The sequence below is a fragment of the Drosophila pseudoobscura genome, chromosome 2 (assembly GCF_009870125.1).
Source record: "Drosophila pseudoobscura strain MV-25-SWS-2005 chromosome 2, UCI_Dpse_MV25, whole genome shotgun sequence".
Taxonomy (NCBI): domain Eukaryota; kingdom Metazoa; phylum Arthropoda; class Insecta; order Diptera; family Drosophilidae; genus Drosophila; species Drosophila pseudoobscura.
The window spans coordinates 4,958,110-4,978,130 of record NC_046679.1 but is presented as its reverse complement, the minus strand read 5'-3'; the positions used below and the strand labels follow the sequence as shown (position 1 = coordinate 4,978,130).

The 20,021-nt window shown below is 45.2% G+C and overlaps 1 protein-coding gene across 4 annotated transcripts in view; it reads left to right on the top strand.

Annotated features, from left to right (window-relative positions):
- The window catches only part of LOC4800737 (aminopeptidase N), a 30,926-nt gene extending 11,509 nt beyond the window's left edge, over nucleotides 1-19,417 (top strand). For 2 of the 4 annotated variants that reach the window (XM_033382929.1, XM_033382925.1), the window contains 10 exons: nucleotides 10,127-10,447; nucleotides 12,644-12,830; nucleotides 13,179-13,421; nucleotides 15,661-16,035; nucleotides 16,098-17,531; nucleotides 17,592-17,715; nucleotides 17,787-17,977; nucleotides 18,040-18,207; nucleotides 18,273-18,416; nucleotides 18,485-19,417. In XM_033382929.1, the coding sequence (XP_033238820.1) occupies nucleotides 10,127-10,447; nucleotides 12,644-12,830; nucleotides 13,179-13,421; nucleotides 15,661-16,035; nucleotides 16,098-17,531; nucleotides 17,592-17,715; nucleotides 17,787-17,977; nucleotides 18,040-18,207; nucleotides 18,273-18,416; nucleotides 18,485-18,740 (3,443 nt within the window). In that variant the 3' untranslated portion in view covers nucleotides 18,741-19,417. The remainder of the gene's footprint in view (nucleotides 1-10,126; nucleotides 10,448-12,643; nucleotides 12,831-13,178; nucleotides 13,422-15,660; nucleotides 16,036-16,097; nucleotides 17,532-17,591; nucleotides 17,716-17,786; nucleotides 17,978-18,039; nucleotides 18,208-18,272; nucleotides 18,417-18,484) is intronic. The other 2 variants (XM_001357918.5, XM_015183176.2) reach the window with 1 other exon arrangement.
- The last annotated feature ends 604 nt before the right edge of the window (nucleotides 19,418-20,021 follow it).

Sequence of the window (20,021 nt, the reverse complement as noted above, 5' to 3'; positions counted from 1 at the left end):
AAAACTGTCATAAATTATCAGCTTGCAGCAGCGTCTTCAAGCATGCCCCACGGCAGGCATTGAAAAGTGCAAGGCGGGCATCAGCCAGAGAGATATTTTTTTGGGGCAAGCTGATGATGTCATCTGCAACGCCAGCGCTTAAAAGGATCCGTCCTGATCACGTTTCCAGCAAAAAGCCACAAAATGATAATAAATTTTGCTGTTGAGTCGAAGCCATGAATTTGATTCCAGGAATTCTGCCGAGTGCCAGACAAAAATCACAATAAATACATACATATATCTTTCCTGCCACTGGCCCTGGCCCTGGCCTTAGGATCGGGCTCTCATTCCTTGTGTCTGTCTGAAGATCTCTCTTTCTGCTCTGCTCTGTTTGTGGATCGTTTGTTTGTGGAATTCACAAGAATTTATTTGCCTTAATTTGAAAAAGAAAACACACTTCGCAGCTGTGAAAATACATTGTCTTACAGCCAAACCCCAAGTGCGCGCCATCATATTGTAGTTAAACACTTTTTAATGCCGGTATTTATCGCCGAAAAATGTAATTAAAAATAATAATAAAATCTACAGGGTAGACAAATCAGGCACTGAATTAGTGGACATGCTTGGGCTCGCTTTCCGATTGACCTTGCCAGGGCTATGACCCATACATTTTTCCCTGCATGTGTCTCTATTTCTTCATAGTTCATAGTTTTTTGTACAGGCCGAGCAAACAATGACGACAGCAAACTAGGCGAAAATTTATGACCAACAGTTGTTGGATTTATATGCAAAATGCTGGGAGATAAAGGGCATATATATTATGGGAGAAGTTTGTCTGGAAGGAAGGAGAGAAACACCCCTTAAAGATAGAAAAGTCTCTTAAAGATAGTTAGTCGTCGTAGAAGGAGGAATGAGATGATCTTTAGTGTGCTATTGCCAAAGATGTGCCTCAAAAGTACCTTGATCTCGATCCCAGATTATATCCCGCCACTGGCAATCCCTTTACAGGGTATCAGAGGCACGACTCTTCCCAGCGGTGACCTTTCCTTTCGATTCAAGTGCTCCCATTTGTGTTTAGTCTTCAACTTGACCTCTCCCAACACACCATTTGGGCAAGAACTAGACGCCCATTTGCATACATAATGGGACTTGATAAGCTATCGGGATTTGCATAAACCTCGTGAAGAAGACGTGGAATGAAGGCGTTAAGCCCAACACCTCTTGCTTATGACAGATTCTATAAAGAGATACACATTAAGAGATATGAAAACGAGTTGGACTTGTTGCCGAGCAGCTTTTCGTTTAAGTATCTCATTCTGTGAGTGAGGTGTTCAATTACATGACATGGAAAATGCATCTGAAGTTGCTCAATTTTCGGTTCAATGTCGGAATGTCTGGGACATTCGATACGACGAGATACTCGTACTAAGCCGAAGATCGATGGCTAAAAGGTTCTCCAAGTCATTCCAATCGATTGACACAATTCCTTGGGCAGTCAATGGAAATAAATAGTTTTTTTATTTCGAAATCAATATTCAATCTATTTTTCTACCTACTGGCCGCATTTCCCTCAAATGTCAGTTTTCATTGCCAGCCGCTTGGCAATTTCATTTCCATTTAGATTTTCTTTTCTATTTTCTATTTTCCCCTCCATTTGTGGTCCAAGTTCAGGCGGGAATCGTTTCCAGCCAATTGCCCCGCCCATTGATCAAGTGCATTAAGAGGAACACGTGATTTGCATTTAAATTGTTTTTTGGCTTTGACTTTGGCCAACAACTGGCGTGCATATCTCTCGGCCAATTCTGCAAATACTCGTATGCTGGCTCCCCGTTTATTTGCATTGGCGTCTTGCCGGTTTGACTCTGGGCATGCCTCAGAAACGATTACGATTGCCGCTGCCGCCGCCAATCATCGAGTCATGGAAATGACGTCAGCTGCCGCTGGACTGCCGCTGGACTGGCGCTGCCCTGGCGCTCTTGTGCATACAATTAAAATCAATTTGCAGTAGCGCCAATTGCTGTTGACATATTTTATCTAAGGCGCTTCCAACCCGATTCGAAAGAGAGAACGCTTAGATGGCTAGGCATTGTTTTTGAGCGCATGCGCAGCGTACTTGGGTGGCAGTGTTGCCAAACTTCTATAAGAGAAAGGTTTAGTGGATGGTCTTTGAATAAGTACTATTTTCTAAATAAATTCCATAAAATAAATGTGAAGAAATGACTCCCAAATCCGGGGACCGTCAGTAAGAGTTATGAATGCAAATTTTACCTGAATAAATGCAAATACCTAGAATGCACCAAAATCCATATTTCAATCATATTTAGCGATATCAGAAAAAAACAATTTTGATTGAAAAAATTAAAAATAACACCTTTTGCTGATTTATTTAATTTAAAATTGGGAAATAATTAGACTGCAATTTTGATTGTAAAACTTATAGCTGCCCTGAATCTGACGATTATACATATCTTTTCTGACACCCAATTATCCATCTACGATTCGTTTCATGTATCTTTAGCGAATGCCATGAATAACTTTAGCAACTTTTAGTTGATTTAATCTCATTTAAGACCAACTGCCCTGTCAAATCCTGGTCGAGTTTGAGGCACATTATTTCTCGGATTTATCTGCAATAATAAAATTAAATAATTTATTTTAATGGTCAGCAGCCATATTAAATGAGGCTAAGTGATTTTCGTTGTAGACTTCAAGCCGCGAAGCGAAGCGGGCATGCAAAAATCTGGCGCTGTTTTGTAACGAAAATTAGCTGAAATTGCAGCCAGCACAAAAGACCAGCGGCAGTTCGTGATTTAGCCACCGTCACCGTCGCCGTCATTGGGAATGCATCAAAGTAAACGGCTCTGCAGGCGAAAGATGGTATCCGACTGGGACTGGGACTGGAAGGGGGACTGGGGGGCACCGCTCCTGGAACTCGCCGGCACGTATTTGAAGCGCTTAGATGGCTTTTGATGGCCGCTTAGTAGTTGGATAGATTGTCGCGGGCCCCTTGGCACCTGAGCTGCATAGGACTTATGGGGGCCCCTAGAACGTGGCTCACATTCGTCATAATGCGGAACAGCTGCCAGTCCCTGAGCTGCGCCTTGTTGTAGATACAATTTGCAGATAAAAACGTCGTTTCATTGGTCTTTATATCAGATTTATGGGCATTATTAAGGCATATCCCTGCTCCGATCTGAGCGTAGGCTGTCCACCCACACAACTCATAATTGAAACACTCGAAACTCGCATAATTGGCGCCCGCAGGCTTGGACCCCAAATTGGCAAGAGCGGAAATGTTGACCCCTTCGTAATTAATCAATTTTCATAATGAAAACGGACCTTGGGGGCTGTGTGCGATGGCGTGGGCCCTCGGGCCTGGCCCGAGCTCTCAAGAGGGTTTGAGGTGTTGCCGGCTTCATTAAACACAAATTAGCCGTAGATTCAATCTCCTGAAGGCAGCAGATAAATGGCAGAGATACATCACACTACAAGAGGCCACCAGATCACAAGATCTAAAGAATTCGGGTCTAGTTCTTGGAAGCCACTTTCCGATTAGCCATTAGCCAGGTCTTCAGATCCTCAGCCGCTATTTCTGACAGGCAATTATAAATAAAATGTTTCGAAAATACTTTCACAAAAGAAGGCGTGAGGCGTGACAATGTCAAAGCCAACAGCCGAGTGAAAATGAGAGCAGGAAAATAATTTGGCAGCGAGCCAAAAACAGCGGCCGATTAAACGAGACCCCATAAAAAATGGAAACTACGAAAAAAACAAGAGTCAAAAACTGAATGTTGGGCCATAATTTTGTGTGCGAACAGTTCCTGCCTACCAAAGTAAACAATAATTTAGGAATATACATACATACATACAAGTATACCCGTATAGATGGCAAATAATGGGTTGTCTATGGCGACAGTTTAATGCCCATCAAGGCCGACAGAGTGAGAAAAAACCGAACAGAAAGAGTATACCTATTTAATTATATGAAATTATGGTTTATGGGCTTTACACCCCCCTGGCTGGGGCCTGCTTACGTGCCAATTTATTTAATCATTTGGTGGGGTTGTGGGGTTGGGCCCGCCAGATATTCCACTTTCGATAAGACCCAAGAAAAGGTATATGTTTGCTGCATATTAAGTGGAAAATGCAAATGAAAATTAAGCTTAGAATTAAAATTAAACTTTGGCCAAACAAAAGATAATAAATCGTATGGAATAGGACACCCATAAAGAACTCAAAAGTGTGCATACCCCCATTGAGAGTTTTCCCCTTGAACGCTTCAGGGATTGCAACATTTCAATTTTCATTGTAAAGTGGCCTTTTATTGTTAATAAATGAATGAATGAATGAACGAACGAATGAATGAGTTTCTGTCGACTGTCGCAAAAGTGCGACAAATTGTAAAGCGCTTAAGTTGTTTCCAAGCAATTTACTCAACAAATCAGAAACTCATCAAAATCGTTGCATGCCATACAACAGTCAACAAAAAATTAGGAAAAACGCAGACGCTTTTTTTCTTGTTAATTGTAAAATATCGTACAAAACGAAGTCTTTTTTTCTGTTACGTGTCGTTGATAATTAAAACTGAGAATTGTTGGGGAGTCGTTCCAGTGGCGTGGCAGCAATGAGGGGGAAGATGTACAGACCCCTGCCTAAGACCCTGCCTTCTGCTGCCTGCCACGCATCATAGATACCTTTTAATTCTCTCTATGTATGTTTTTTGCAACTTTGAAGTTTATTCAACCTGAAATTGTCGTCGTCCCACTGACAGTTCCAGGTAGCAACCGAGCCAGGTTTTGCGTGGCTTGTTTATGGCTTTATATCGTCCAGTTTTTTATGGCTTTCTGTCGAGGTTTTGTCCGACATGCAAAACGATCTCCAACTCCACCCACAACAACGTCTCCTACTCGTTGGAAGGTTCTTTTTTTTCTCGTGGCTTGGCCGTCTAATTAAAATTGGGTTGAGTGGGGTTTGCGATGGCCCGAAAGACGAACTGACGGCTGCTTTGTTGTCGAATCGAGTCGAGTCGAGTGGAGGCTCTGGCGTGGCGTGGAGTGGCAAATGGGACTGAGCGCTAATTTAATTTACAAATTAGCCGCACTCGAAAACTGCACGGCAAGTGCCGGTCGGTGTACGGTTGGTGTGGCTTTCGAGTGTCGCTTAATTTGTCATTTTTTTGGGGCTGCCACTGAAGGTTGTGCTCGGCATAATGTGGACAAGGTGTAAAGTTTGAACGGAATGTGATTGGAATTGAGATCATCATTTGGGGCAAGGTCTAAGAGAGGAAGAGGATGGTATCCGAATGGGAGAATGTAGGTCGAATGCAAGATCAATCTCTTGGAGTATCTCCAATAAGTAATAGCAATTTCGTACATATCAGTACCTCTTCCAGTGACACGTATTTTCTGCAGCCAGGGGTCTCCCCATCTTCCCATCTTCTCTCATGCACCATTCCCTTGATCTGTGACATGCAGAACTGTGCGCCTTGCCTGGCATAATGATAATCGTATGCTAATTTGTGGAGTGAAACGAATTGCATTTCGAGTTGCACGATCCATGGGGCATGGACACGCCCACAGGCAGCAGCAGCAGCAGCAGCCACAGCTCTGAGGTGCAAGAGGGGAGCAAAGTGCCCCATTCAGTGTCAACGACAGTGGATGATAAATCACAGCCAAGCAAGCGACTTGTAGCTGGAGCACAGAAACATTTAAGTCTCAAGGCCTGTTTGTGGCAGTCAAGCTATTTGGATACCAAATGTTGTTGCTGCCTCCCATCCCCGCTGCCCCCCGGCAGACTGCTTCTCCTCTACGAGTGTATCTGATGCTGTCATCAGCGGCACTGCCTGCCTGGCTGCCTGGAAGGTGCAGAGGTGGCAAGTTCTGTCGGATATCTCAGAGTTTTGCTTGCTCTGCCACCCCATGTTGATACAATGTGTTGCACAGAGCAGGGGGGGCCTCTGCTGGTGGCTCATAATTATAATTATATCTCCCTTCCCCAAACTTTTAGCTACCGTTGGGTAACTGCAAATAGTGCGACTGGTTTTTGGTTTCATGCACCGGAAACGTGACCCAAAGGGAACTCCATCCCCAGCCCCATTCCCCATCTGGGGGATAATTAACTGCATTGTCTCGACGACTTCATTAGCTGTTCTTCTATCACTTTCGGTTTCATTTCTTTTCTCTTCGCCAAGTGGAAAATATTGAATATTAAAATAAAATTCCAAATACCGATTCCGGGCGGGTTATGGTAATATCCGAATGGAAGCCTAAGCATTGGGATCAGCAGAATTATCAACCGATTTCCAAGCATTAGTATTCATCAGCTTTCAAAATTGTGAATGTCTCAGTTTTGTTTGTCTTTCGGCCCAAAAAAAATTCTCCCGAATCGGAGCTTGACGCGGCGGAAATCAAAGCAAATAAATGTTGGGTCAAGCTCTCGGAGAAGTAAACAGTTTTCGTCGAGGCGTCAAAGTAAAGGCCTTTAAGACCCACAAAGAAAAGTCAAATAAACAATTTGGATCTCAATTTTCAGGGCCCTTTTTTTGTGTGTCGTTTCAGGAGAGTTTTGTTTGGAGTTTTGTTGCTCGCTTGATGAGACAACAAATGAATTGTTTATTACCTCGTTGCATGCAACATTTCTAATTTCCAATTGGAGTTCCATGAGTTATGTATGGGCCTGTGGGCTGACATTTCCGCGGAATCTCCACACCCTCGAATCAGTTCTTTTTGCCTTCCCCCCTCTGCAGAGCGGCTGAATGGTTCATTAGAGACATGCAAAATGGGAAAAGAGTGAGAGAGAGAGAGGGACTCCATTCAAGTTCCTCGACACGTTCTAGCCAAAGTTCACTCAACTCTGCCACAATTGAATGCCCTCCTGCCTGCCTGCCTGCCTGCCTGCCTGCCCCCCTCTTTCTCTGTGTCAACTTTTAGCAATTGACAATGCGAAGCGGTTTAAACATTAGTTATTGTTTTTTGTTATGTTTGTTAGGCCAGACATTTGGGCGGCCATATAAAGTAGTTTTTATTTAGCCGCCTAATTGCTTGCCAATTAAAAGACATTTTCCCCCAATCGGGCACTGGTATATCTTTCTCTTGAGATGACCCAAAAACCAGATGCCATATGTCTGTGTCTTCTGCACTCCTCAGCCTCGTCTGAGCGACATCTTTCCCTATGCAAGGCGACAGATTTGCTCTTGTGTGAATAATGAATAATGAATTATGAATGCAGAAATGCTCAGGGAGAAGAATTGGGTCAGCGAGGAATTAAATTGCAAAGGAAATGCAAAAAATGCAGACAGATCCCTGGCATATGGTGAGCATTCATAAAGGAACCGGAGACCCGCACAAAGAGTGACCTCCTTCCAAGAGAGAGAGAGAAGGGCCCTTCGTCATCGACGGCTATCGGAGATCGGGCATCTTTTGGGCCATTAAACAACTCAAAGAAAGGCACTTGTAAGCATGACCAGAAGTTGTTTATGTAACCTACATTCCTGCCACCCCGTGCCTGGAGTTTTCAGTGGGGGGCGGGGGGTAAGTGAAAATGGGTTATCATTAAATATGACACACACTCGGCCTGGCAGACAGCGAACGAAAATCAAATTGAATTGCACTGCTTGAAGGTGTGAAGAGGGAGGAGGAGTAGGAGCGAGAGAAGGAGAGAGAGGGCTCCTCAAACATGCTCCAACATGCACAATTAACAACAACAACAACAACAACAACAACAACAAAAGCAGGAACACTGAAACGAAACGTTTGTTTGTCTCGCCGTGATTCCGATGTTGCAGATAAGATATGGGCTGGGAAATGGGAACGGGAACGGGAAAGGGAATGGGAAAGGGGACGGGGAACACTGAGTGGCGATGGTAGAAGAAAGCAGTTTCGTGACGTAAATGCGACAATTTCTTTGCAATTAAGTGTCAAGCGAGTGTGCACCTGGTGGAAGGGCAACCGATAAGAGTTCCTGTGTCCCCTCATGTAGGGTCTTTCACAATGAAACATTTGTTGTACGAGTGCGAGTTGTTCTGTGATGGGTCTTTGCAAAGGCAGTTCCTGTTTATAAATATGTATTAACAAATGTTTGATGAATGAAATCACTGAAGGGATTGCGCAATAGAGCCAAAATTCTATCGTTATTTGAACAAATGCTTACCTAAAACCTACGAAAACTACTTAAAACAGGGAACTCCCCTACAAGCAATGAAATCTCATAAGGTAATGAACTGATTCTATGTATTATTGCTCTTTGTTTTGGGCTAGTTTTGGATTGGCACTCTTTAGAGCTTCCTTAAAACATACGAAAACTACTTTCAACATGGAACACCCCTATAAGCAATGAAATCCTTTCAGTGAATGGACTTTATTCCACTGTATTCTGTGTATAATGGCTCTTTTTCAATCACACTTCAACATAATAACAAAATCTGAGAACTCTACGAAAGCTTAAAAAATCCCCCAGGGATTTAAATATGGAACTCTCCCTATAAGTAATGAAATCTCATAAGGGAATGGACCTTCTTCCACTGTATTCTGTGTATTATTAATCTTTTTAAAACACACTTTGATAGAAGAACAATATTTTTGGGCTGGTTTTTGATTGACACTCTTCGGAACACATTAAAACCCCCTTGAAAAATAGCAATATTCGAAGTATTCTCCTCTTTGCCAAACCACAAATGTGATCAACTTCCTTTGGGTTTTCCAAAAGCAATTCCCAAGTTCAAAGTCGAATAATCAAATATTATCGTTGGCTGTTATTGAACTCTTGTTAAAACATACAATCGTCTATCTGTGTATTCGTTTTAGGTACATGCTTAGCCATGTTTTTGGCATTTAACGCATGATTGAGTCATTAAGATACGAGGAGTACTCACACCCCAGTCCCCGGTCGGCAGTCCCCTTCTGCGGGTAATACGATCAGCCAACAAACCGAAAGTAATTTCGTGTAAAACGATCTACTGTGCGAAATGCAAACAGTTGCCGCACTCAAGTTGCGTTCGGTATTCGATTTCGATTTCGTTTAATAGCCCCTCAGCAAAAGCAAAAGCAAAAGCGAGCCGCACCAAAACCAGAACTGGTATAATAAAACCTCTATGGGTCTTGGGACGGGCTGACCAGGGGGGTCAATTCAGCGTAGAAGGTGTTGGCTGGGCATTTCGTTTCATTTCAGTGATCCACTGATTCGATGATTCATGGTGTGGTTTGTGGTTGGATTTTGGTGTCTTGGGATGTCGGAAACGAGTCCGGAGATCACTTTGATGTGGAAGAGATGTTGAAATGTGCTAACATTTAGGAATATGAATATGATTATGGATATCATAAGAATTCGAGTAACATACAAGGCTAATACCCAACACAAACATCGTCTTGAAATATTAACCATTTCAATGTGCTAATAGCTTGAACATCTGAAGGTAGGGTATCATCAGGTCCATTCATCAGTGGCAACACTTCCCGCCCCATCTATTGTTCTTCTATAAATGTACAAAAATCATTCGAGTATAAAGATTTCCTTATAGCCGGCTAATTATAGAATAGTTGCCGATCTGGCAAAGTTGAATAACACCGAGGCGCTGACACACACTCAACCGCGGGGCTCATCTCATATACAATTGCACATTTGGCTGTATTTTTAGCAATATTTTTCAACAATTGGGCGATCGATTCAAAAAATCAACAAATAACGTCAGTAGAGCGGAGGGGGGGGGAGTGGGAGTGGGTATATAGAGCCCCCCCCTGCCGCGACACGTGCTCCGATGAACGCATTTTCATTCCCCATTTGCACATACCATAACCATTACCATTACCATTCCCACTGCCCCGATTACCCCATGCCACAGAGCAGACACCACCTTACCCCCACGCTGTGGCAGCGGTGGCGTCAATTTGATTAAATGTCTTTCAATTGGAAATTGTGGCTGATTGGCTGCTGCTGCTGTGCTTCAGCGATTGCACACACACCCCATAGTTTTCCCTTTGCTTTTCATTTTCCCTTACATTTACACATGTTCTGTTCTCATTTCCCTTGGCATTCCATTTAATGTTAATAATACGAGTATTAATCAAAACCATTTCACCTGCTTTCAAATTCATTTGGCTTTAAATTCAGCTTCCTATCTGTTTTTTCTTCTACTCCCTCTTATCCCATGCAGCCATCATATCCTATACCAATCCCAAGATACAAATGCCCCTAATGGCATCTGCAATATACGCGCCCACCACAACATCTACAGCTCCATCTGCAGCAGCACCCGCTTCCGCTTCAGCTTCATTATCATCACCACCACCACCACCACCTCCCTGCTCCTCATCGGCATTGGCATCATCCGCATCCGCATCCGCATCCTCCGACCCGGTTGGGGGTGGTACGTTCCGTGGATTCGTTACGAAATTGCGTAATTTCAAATTTGATGATACGAAAAATATTAGAAAACGTTTCCATTTCGATTATATATCAAAGGACAGATTTTTGGGTATGTTTCAAAATTTATGCTTATATTTTTTCAGTCTTGGAATAGAGTCTATGATATAGTCGTAAAAAATAAATAAAGAAACATACAAAATTTTACAGGTTGGTTCTTTAATGACTACGAAGTCGGTTCTTGGCCTTACATAATCTGGATACGGATTTGAAATCATCAAAAGAACATCTCTATGATGATTGTGTTTTATATGTATAATCCAGATGATCCCAACTTTCGAATTAGCATTTTCATTAACCATTTTTGTTAAATTTTACGGGTTCGGCATTCCCACATTAAGGTCGGGCCCCGTGGGCGTTTTGATCCAATGCTTGGTGGCGCCTCACGCATGACACCCACATGCAGACACCAGTATATGTGAAATTCATTCACAAAATGTGGCGTCTGGAACTTAATTTGAATGTTTTATTGTCGCTTGATGCTACTTAAACTTCGACTTATGAATATTAAATCACCATGTCTCTGGCTGTGAATCGGGGAGGGATGGAGTGCTTAGGCTCCCGCTGTTAATGAAGCAACGCATCAGACATACACAGGTGGGGCACGACAAGATCAGATGGGGACCAGAGGTTCGTCATGTGTTCATCAGAAATGAAATTTCCAGCACCTCCCACTCTGTGGAGAGCAAAACTAAACAAACAATAAATAAAAGTAAAAACTGGGGAACTGGGAAATCTGGGAACACGGGGGGAAAATCGTGAAAAGCTTTCAGCGGGCAGAGCAATCAGGGCGTTGCTATCACTGAGTTATAGTTCTTGACAACTGATTTATCAGAACTCCGTCAAAGGCGAACGAGCACGCGATCTCTGGGCTCTCTAATCAGCTCACAGCTGCAGGTGGCGGTCTTATTTTCGGGGCATGCCACATAAATACCATTTCCCTGTGGCCGAAGATCAAAGCCAGCTGGGGAAGGTTCTGGGGGGCAGATGTGGCTGCGGTGCCCCTTAGATGAACCGCAGATGCATTGCAACAGGTGGGGCAGCGTGCGAGAGGAAAGCGTGTTAGAAAGTTACGGCGGGCGGGCAGGCAGCCTTTCCACGAAACGTTTCGAACCTTTTTGTGAAATTTAATTAAAAGCAGCCATCCATCGAAAGAGTCACTGACATTCTGAGGGGCATTTCTTTCCCATTTGCTTGGGCCTGGGCCTGGGCCTCCGCCTTTCCTATAAAAGTTCCATGCGCACACATCATAAAAAGCTGTGAGGCCTCTCTCTTTGAAGGCCAGCGAGAAATGGTAATCGGGTAATTGAAAATTCTCAGCACGTGCTACTATTTTTGCTCCCAATCGTTGGCCCACAGTGGCAAGCATAAGTATATGTATATGCTGGCATTCCAGATAAGTTCTTTTCGAGATATTGTTTACTTCCGCATAACAATACCCCGTACTCGTATTCTTTATCATCTTGAAGTGATTGCAAGTTTTCCTGTGCTTATCATTGCCATGGAATGTATGTATTCCACAGCTTATCAGGTGATCTCACACTTATTTCGAGCACTGTGTTACGCATACTTTTTGAAATTACATCACCTGCAGTAATTCAATAAATTTTATCTCAGTCTCAACATCTTTTCGTGGAAGTATCTACAAAATAAATATAGTAAAAATTAAATACAAGTATCCGCAGACTATTTTTAAGCACTGTGATCATTTGTATGCGTCCAGGCCCGACCAAGTCGGTTCTCCTTGGCTCTAAGAAATGAGCCAAACATTAATTTTCACTCAACTTTGAATTTTCGCCATAAAGAAGAGCAAAGAAGTTGGGGGGACTCTCTTCGCGGATGCACCGCGGGACAGAAGACGTTGTCGACACCCCGCTAAATGGTCTGTTAACAATTTTTAATTTCCACGCACTCTCCCCCTCCAACTGCTGGTTAGATTATGCCATAAATCAGTTTGATGTTGCCATTAAGTGTTTACAGGCCGCCCATTCGCATGATGCATCGGCATGCCGGGCATTTCGAACAGAAATCGAAACAAAGAAATCTATAAACAAATTTTGAATGCACTGAAAACATTCAATTAATTGGACAAAACATAAACTTTATGGCCCCTGATCGTAAAACGATGGGCATAAATTTGTGGGCGCGTTAAGAATTCTGACAGCCAATAAAGTTATACCTCTCTCTCCCTTGATAGATCACTAAAGTTATAGCTCTCTCCAATGTTTCTCTCTCTCTCTCCTTTCAGGCGGTCAGCTCAAGACCAAGAATGGCCAGAAGTACGTTTTCAATGGACCGCCGACGGGCGTGTATGTCTCCAGGGCCTGCCTGATCATCTCGGCCTTCATTATGATTGTGGCGCTGCTCTTCTCCATAGCCATCACCTACTTCGTGGCCCGGCAAGGCGTCTCGCCCCCAACGGAAGCCAGTCCCGGGTGAGTAAAAGGGCCCAAATCGAAATCATTTTCCACCTTTTACGGGTGCGGTATTCGGTAATTTGGTCTGTCTGGTATTTGCTTAGTTTTGCATTCTGCTAAACGTTTTGGCAAGCGTGCTAATTGGCAGTCGAACGCGACATGACCTCATTTTCGAAAGTGAAAGCAATTTATGCGTTTCCTTTTGCCGCCTCCGGACTCTTCTTCTGAGCCTGACGCATTTCGAGGTGCGGAAGGGTCAAAATTGGAGCTGGAGGATGGATTTGTGGGTGTGACCGGCGGAGCAGCACTTTGCATAAATGAACCCGAATTGATTTGTTTGCTTTGCAACTCTTTTTTGCCTTCCAGTTGCATCACCGCTCACCATCCCGAGGTGAATGCCACGCCCATCGAGACTGCTGGATGGCTAAGCCTCAATGCCCCGCCCAAACCGCCTCCGGTCGTGGAGACGGAGACGAAGATGGCGCCGGCTCCACCCGTGGGTGACATAATACCCGTGCCCAAGCCGCCCACGGAAGTCCTCGATAACAGCACTAAGCCCACAGATCGGCCCCTCAAGCTCTACGAGGGCTGGCGTCCACTGCACTACAGGTGAGTGAAGGGTGAAACCTATCTAAGTATCTAAGTGGCACTCGTCACAGGGGGTGTGGTGTGGTGTGGCTGTGGCTGTGGGCCAAGCAATTTAGCACTTAAGAGCCACAATTGCATTTAATGGAAATCGCCGCAGGCCCGACACGAGACTGCCTCCTGTTTAAATGGCTTTGCATGTTCCCCTTTTGATTCGAGGCTGACACACAAATCGCTTCACTCGCACGACTGTTCTGTCATTTCCGGCTCCACACTGAGATCTGATCGGACAGTTGACTGCAATCTGGATCATGTTGTGTATCAATGCTATCTTGACGGGCTAAGACGAAGCCTGTCAGCGATATTAATATGACAGAAAGTTTTCTTGGGGCAGATACAAACGTTATCTTTACAAGGGCAATAATTTTCATCAGGAAAGCTATTATTCTATAGGTAATCAAATATTTTGCTTGGTATAGAGAATAAAATACAGAAGCTATGCCGTTTTTATGCCAAGACTGAGCTGGGGAGCTGGGAAATCCTTCTATTTATCCCAAAACTTGGATTTGTCTACGCCCATAAAAGTCTTAATGTAGTGGCCACGTCCTTTTATCCTTGACAGCGCCTAAAACCAGTAGACTCCTTCAGCCCTTCCCCATTGACGTCAGTCTTGGGGTCATGTACAGCCACATACGTATACGTATACGTATATTTTTATTTCTATTGCGCCAAAGTGGGTCAAGGATTGAGCCGCAATGTAGCAGCAGCCGTGTACCAAAAGTGGAGACCAAAGAACTTTAGCTACTGCTGCTGCTTATATTCCAGCCGCTTTTCACATGTAACTAATGAACTAACAACTTGTTCAAGACACCACGGGAGATGGCGGCCAGCAGCGCCAGAGAGCTGTCGGGTTTGGGGGGGGGGGCTCGTTAGGCCTGGGTCCGCTCTTCAGTCACACTCTGGGAAAAAGATGCGGAACCAAAGCGAAGCAGAGCGGCATAGATCTGAGGAAACAATAAACGCACGCCGACTGTCGGCATGACATAATGTGCCAGATACTTGGACCAGCAGCCGGATAGATATAGATGGTCGCCAGATAGGAAGATGCTCTGCCAGATGGGAAAAGATGCTCTCCAGTAGATCCAGTAGCCAGTAGCCAGTAGCATGCATTAATATAATTGACACAGAAAGCCAGCCCAAGCTGGGCATTAATTTGTGCCCCTCACGCAGGCCTCCCTCCAACTCCGATCAGAGATCGGGAGATGCATCGGTCGATGGCTGATGGATGGTGGCGGCAAGTGCCGCAAAGTTCTCTTTGCACCAATCGATGGCAACTGATTTTCCAGCTGCTGATCAAAGCAACACTGTCCACCGGCAACCCCCCAAACCCTGCCCCTCCCCTCCTTGTATCTGCCGTATCCATGGCAAATTGCTGCCTCGAAGCTTGCTTCCTGGTTGCCCCGGGCGCACGCATTGTAAACCAATCGCCTCAATTAAATGCAACAAGGCGCAAAGCCAGCACCCATGGGGCTTCCAGATTGGCAACCGCTGGAGTGGCGGTGGAGTGCGAAGAGTGGGTCGCCAACAGAACAGGCCGGCGGCCGCATCTGCCAGATAGTCTGTGGCATTTGTGGCATGTGTGCGCGAGAGTCGAGGGAATTGATCTTCAATACATTTTTATTGCTCTCATATTAGCAGAGAGCTTAATCACCAGAGAGAGTTCTAATTGAAATGAAAGGCTGTCGAAGAGTTGGGTGCCTGCCCCTAAAAGAAGTGAAAGGAGACTTGGACCTCATTCTAAAGAGTTAATTTGCGAATTATATTTCATATTTACCCATAATTAAATTCCTGTTTTCCTGTATCGGGATTTACATACAAACTGCCTTCGGTAGAGCATCCAATCTTCGTGGTGGCTGCAGCCGCTTGTCCCCAGTTCTTGTTTGCTCTGATTGCTGATGCGGCTTATGATGTGGCATGGCATGCACAGCGACTAATGGCTGCCTCTGCCTGCCCCATCGCCATCCCCAATCCGTCGAACGAAGCCAGATCACAGTGTGAATTGCATTGCCCTCAAAACGATGCCAAACACATGTGCAGGCGCTGCTCTCTGACTGCCACCGGACGAGCGAGGCGAGTGATTGATTGATTGGCACTTTTGATGGCTGCAACTTGGCATTTTTGGCAGCCATTTGCATTTCACCTGCACTGCATTTCCCCGGGCTATTTTCATGATACATTCCCATCTCACTTCCGCCTCTTGCAGCCTCCTGATTGAGCCAAACATTGTGACATCGTCCAACAACGGCAGCCTGACCATCGAGATCGAACGGGACGTGGCCAAGGTGAGCGCCTGGCAGCCCATCGTGCTGGACGTGCATAACGTGAGCATCGCCAATGTGCGTGTGATCCGGGCGCCACTTCCGGGCAAGACCAGCAATGGCAGCGACGAGCTGGAGCTGGACTTTGACAGCGACTATGGTGAGGACAATGCCACATTTGTGGTCCGCTTGGACAAGTCCTTGGCCGCGGAGACAAAGTTGCGGCTGCTGCTGAGTCTGGACTTTGTCAGCCAGGTGACGGAGACCCTGCAGGGTGTCTACAAGACCAGCTACACCAATCCGGATACCAAAAAGCCAGAGTAAGTGATTGCAGCACTTCCAATAGGATAATCGCTTAATGGATAACCCTATTCTCTTGCAGATGGATGATCAGCACACAATTCTCGCCGATCGATGCGCGACGCGCCTTCCCCTGCTTCGACCGTCCCGACATGAAGGCCAACTTCTCCATCAGCATCATCCGCAACAGCCAGTACAAAATGGCCCTCTCCAACATGCCCAAGTCGCACAGCAGTGCCTACCGTCCGGGCTTCATAAGAGATGACTTCCTGACCACGCCGAAGATGCCCACGTATCTGGTGGCCTTCATTGTCTCCAACATGGTTGACTCGCGCTACGCGGCTCTCGACAGCAGTGTGGTGCCGCGCGTGGAGATCTGGACACGGCCGACGTTTGTGGACATGACCCACTATGCGTACAAGATGGTGCGCAAGTTCCTGCCGTACTACGAGGAGTACTTCGGGATCAAGAACAAGCTGCCGAAGATCGACCTGGTGTCGGTGCCGGACTTTGGCTTCGCGGCGATGGAGAACTGGGGCCTGATCACGTTCCGGGACTCGGCGCTGCTGGTCCCAGAGGATCTGGAGCTGGCCTCCTCGTCGGAGCATATGCAGTACGTGGCCCAGATCATTGCCCACGAGCTGGCCCACCAGTGGTTCGGCAATCTGGTGACGCCCAAGTGGTGGGACGATCTCTGGCTTAAGGAGGGATTCGCCTGCTACATGAGTTACAAGGCCCTGAACCATGCCCATCCCGAGTTCCAGATCATGGACACCTTCACCATGATGGAGTTCAAAGAGTCGATGCAGCACGACGCGGACAACACCTCCCATGCCATCTCCTTTGACGTGAAGTCCACCAACGATGTGCGCCGCATCTTCGATCCGATCAGCTACTCCAAGGGCACCATTCTCCTGCGCATGCTGAACTCCATTGTGGGGGATGAGGCCTTCCGCACGGCTACCCAGGATCTGCTGAAGACCTTCGCCTACGAGAACATGGACCGCAACGATCTCTGGGCAATCCTCACCCGCCATGGCCACGAGAAGGGCACTCTTCCGAAGGAGCTGAACGTCAAGCAGATAATGGACTCCTGGATAACGCAGCCGGGCTATCCGGTGGTCAATGTGGAGCGCCGTGGGGCCGACTTGGTCCTCCGCCAGGAGCGATATCTGCTGCCCGCCCGCAATCCTGCGGACCACAGCCGCTGGTTCATCCCCATCACCTTCGAGACGGACGAGCTGCACAAGGGCGACAACATCCCCACGCACTGGATGACCAACCAGGAGGACCAGCAGGAACTCATCGTTAGCCACGTCTTCAACAGTGCCAGCAACAACGACAGTGTGGTCTACTTGAATCTGAACCGTCAGGGCTACTACCGCGTCAACTACGACATGATCTCGTGGCTGGCTCTCAAGAAGAACTTCAGCACCCTGCCACGGATAACGAGAGCCCAGCTGCTCGACGATGCACTCCACTTGTCGCAGGCAGAGTATCTGCCCTACGACATACCGTAAGTTGGACCGCTAAATCAATTGCTTCTCTGCGCTAACTGAGGTTTCATTTATTGCAGTCTGACCTTCCTCATGGAGCTCTACACGTCCGTGGATGATGAGCTGCTCTGGAGTGCTGCCAAGCCGGGACTCAACTATTTGATCTACAACCTGAAGCGGGAACCAGCCTATGAGACTTTCAGGGTGAGATTTTGTTAGACATTTGAACCCTTTAAATGATTTTGTACTCATGCTGGATGCACCTTTCTTTTTAGGCCTTTATGAAGTTCATCGTTCGTCCGGCCTTCGATCAGTATGGCCTGAACGAGCCCGACAACGAGTCCCATCTGCAGTTGAAGCATCGCGCTTTGGTGGCCAACTTTGCCTGTAAATTCAACTACGATCGATGCACCCAGGTGGCCCAGTCCAAGTTCCGCGAATGGATGCGAAATACCAAAAAGAATCCGTAAGTTTTTGAGCTTGTGCTGAAGTCCAAGTGTCAGCTAATCACCTTCATGGGTTTTTTAGAATTAAACCGAATCTGAAATCGGTGATCTACTGCACGGCTCTGGCGGAGGGTTCCTATCCAGAATGGTACTTCGCCTACAAGCAATACAAGACAACCACAAGCGCCTCTGAAAAGGAGGAGATACTCACCTCGTTGGGCTGCACCACGAAGCCCTGGCTGCTGTCCAAGTGAGTAGCAGATAATCAGCACTAAATGGAATTAGATTAAAGACCATTATCGATTCTTCTCACAGATACCTCAACATGACCATCAATCCCACGTCGGGCATAATGAAGCAGGATGGTGCACTGGCCTTCCGCGCCGTGGCCTCCAATGCCATTGGCTACGAGATTGCCTTTGATTTTCTGCAGAGCAATATTAAGGAGATTGCCGAATAGTGAGTATTACTTGAAGGATCCTAATATACTGGTACCATTTAATTTATCTCCCATGTATCACTCACAGCTACGGCGATGGTTTCTCCACCCTCTCCGAGATGATCAAATCCCTGACCATCTACATGAACAAGGAGTACCACAAGCAGCAGCTGCAGGACCTGGCCGTCAATTGCCGCAAGCTGGGCCTCAGGGCCGTCGAGACAGCCATCAACCTGGCCATGGAGCAGGTCAACGATAATATCTATTGGCGCACACACTCCTACCACAGCCTCAAGAACTTCCTCGAGGGCATTGTCAGCGAGTTCCAGATTAACATCTTCTAAGTTGGCTAAAGCTGAAGCTGAAGAAAGAACAACAAGAAAAGAAAACTCAAATTGAATTCAACCAAAAACGCGATTTAATTATTATGATAACTATTACCATTATTTGTATTCATTCGAAAGCCTCAAATTAATTTAAAGAAAACGAATTATTTGCGAAAAGTGATATAAACGTGTAAGTTAGCCAACATAATTTAGGTAAACGATATACTTTTTGCAATTGTATATTTATTTATTATAAGTCGGGCTTCTTCTGCTTCTTGGTATTGCTCTGTAACGTTCCTATTAATGCAGAAATAGTGAGAGCACTCACCGCACATCGTGTTTGAGTAACAATAGATCTAATGCTGCTTTTGTAAAATCTTATCTGTATACTATGATATGATGAACCATGATTGTCAAGTACTCTACTTTTGTGCACACCTACGTAGATCCTAAGCGAATCAAATTAGCACTAAGTAAACCAAAAATCTATTTTTTAGTCACATCAAAATCAAGAAAGGTAGTGCACGCCTACAGTTTATTAAGATATTGCGGGAAGAAGCGACCATCCATAAGGATGGGTGGGATGGGATGGGGTGGAAAAATGAGTGTCCTTAATGCATGGTTAAAAATGTTGTTAAAGCAATAAGCGTACACTTACATGCACACACAAAAATACATACATTTATATAAACACATATATATTTATTAATGTACAAGTACCTATTATGTATTTTGTAAAGCCCAACACTAAAATACTTATATCGCTTGCTGCACAACCATGTAAATAAGTTTTAAAGCTTATACTTAACATTGGAAATAAACTATGTATTTACGTAATTTTATTCAATATAAATGGCTTTTCTTCTTATTTTGTTTAATTTTCCATCTGATTTTTGAATGAAGTGCAGGAAAATCAAGAGCGCGCAGGCGCAGCTCTGGTACTTTACTTTATTTTTGGCACTTGGTTTTCTTTTGGACTTGGTCACACTACCGCTCCGGCGCGGAACGATTACTGTCTAACTTTTTTTTGTTTGACCTCTTCGCTAAAACCTTTTTTTAGGCAAAATCCAATAAAAGTAAGTATTTAAATTAAACCAGTCAAGTTGAAAATACGTTCATTAATCGGATAAAAGGATGTGGGCAGGGCTGAGAAATCTATCTAGCTAGTAATATTCCACGGAATATCAAAAACGAGGAATGTGTATAAAATAATTTGAATTCGTCAGTATATGTATGGTATATTTTGAAATGAGTCGGTATATTTCGGTATATTAGGATCGGTCAGAATAGAGCTGTCAA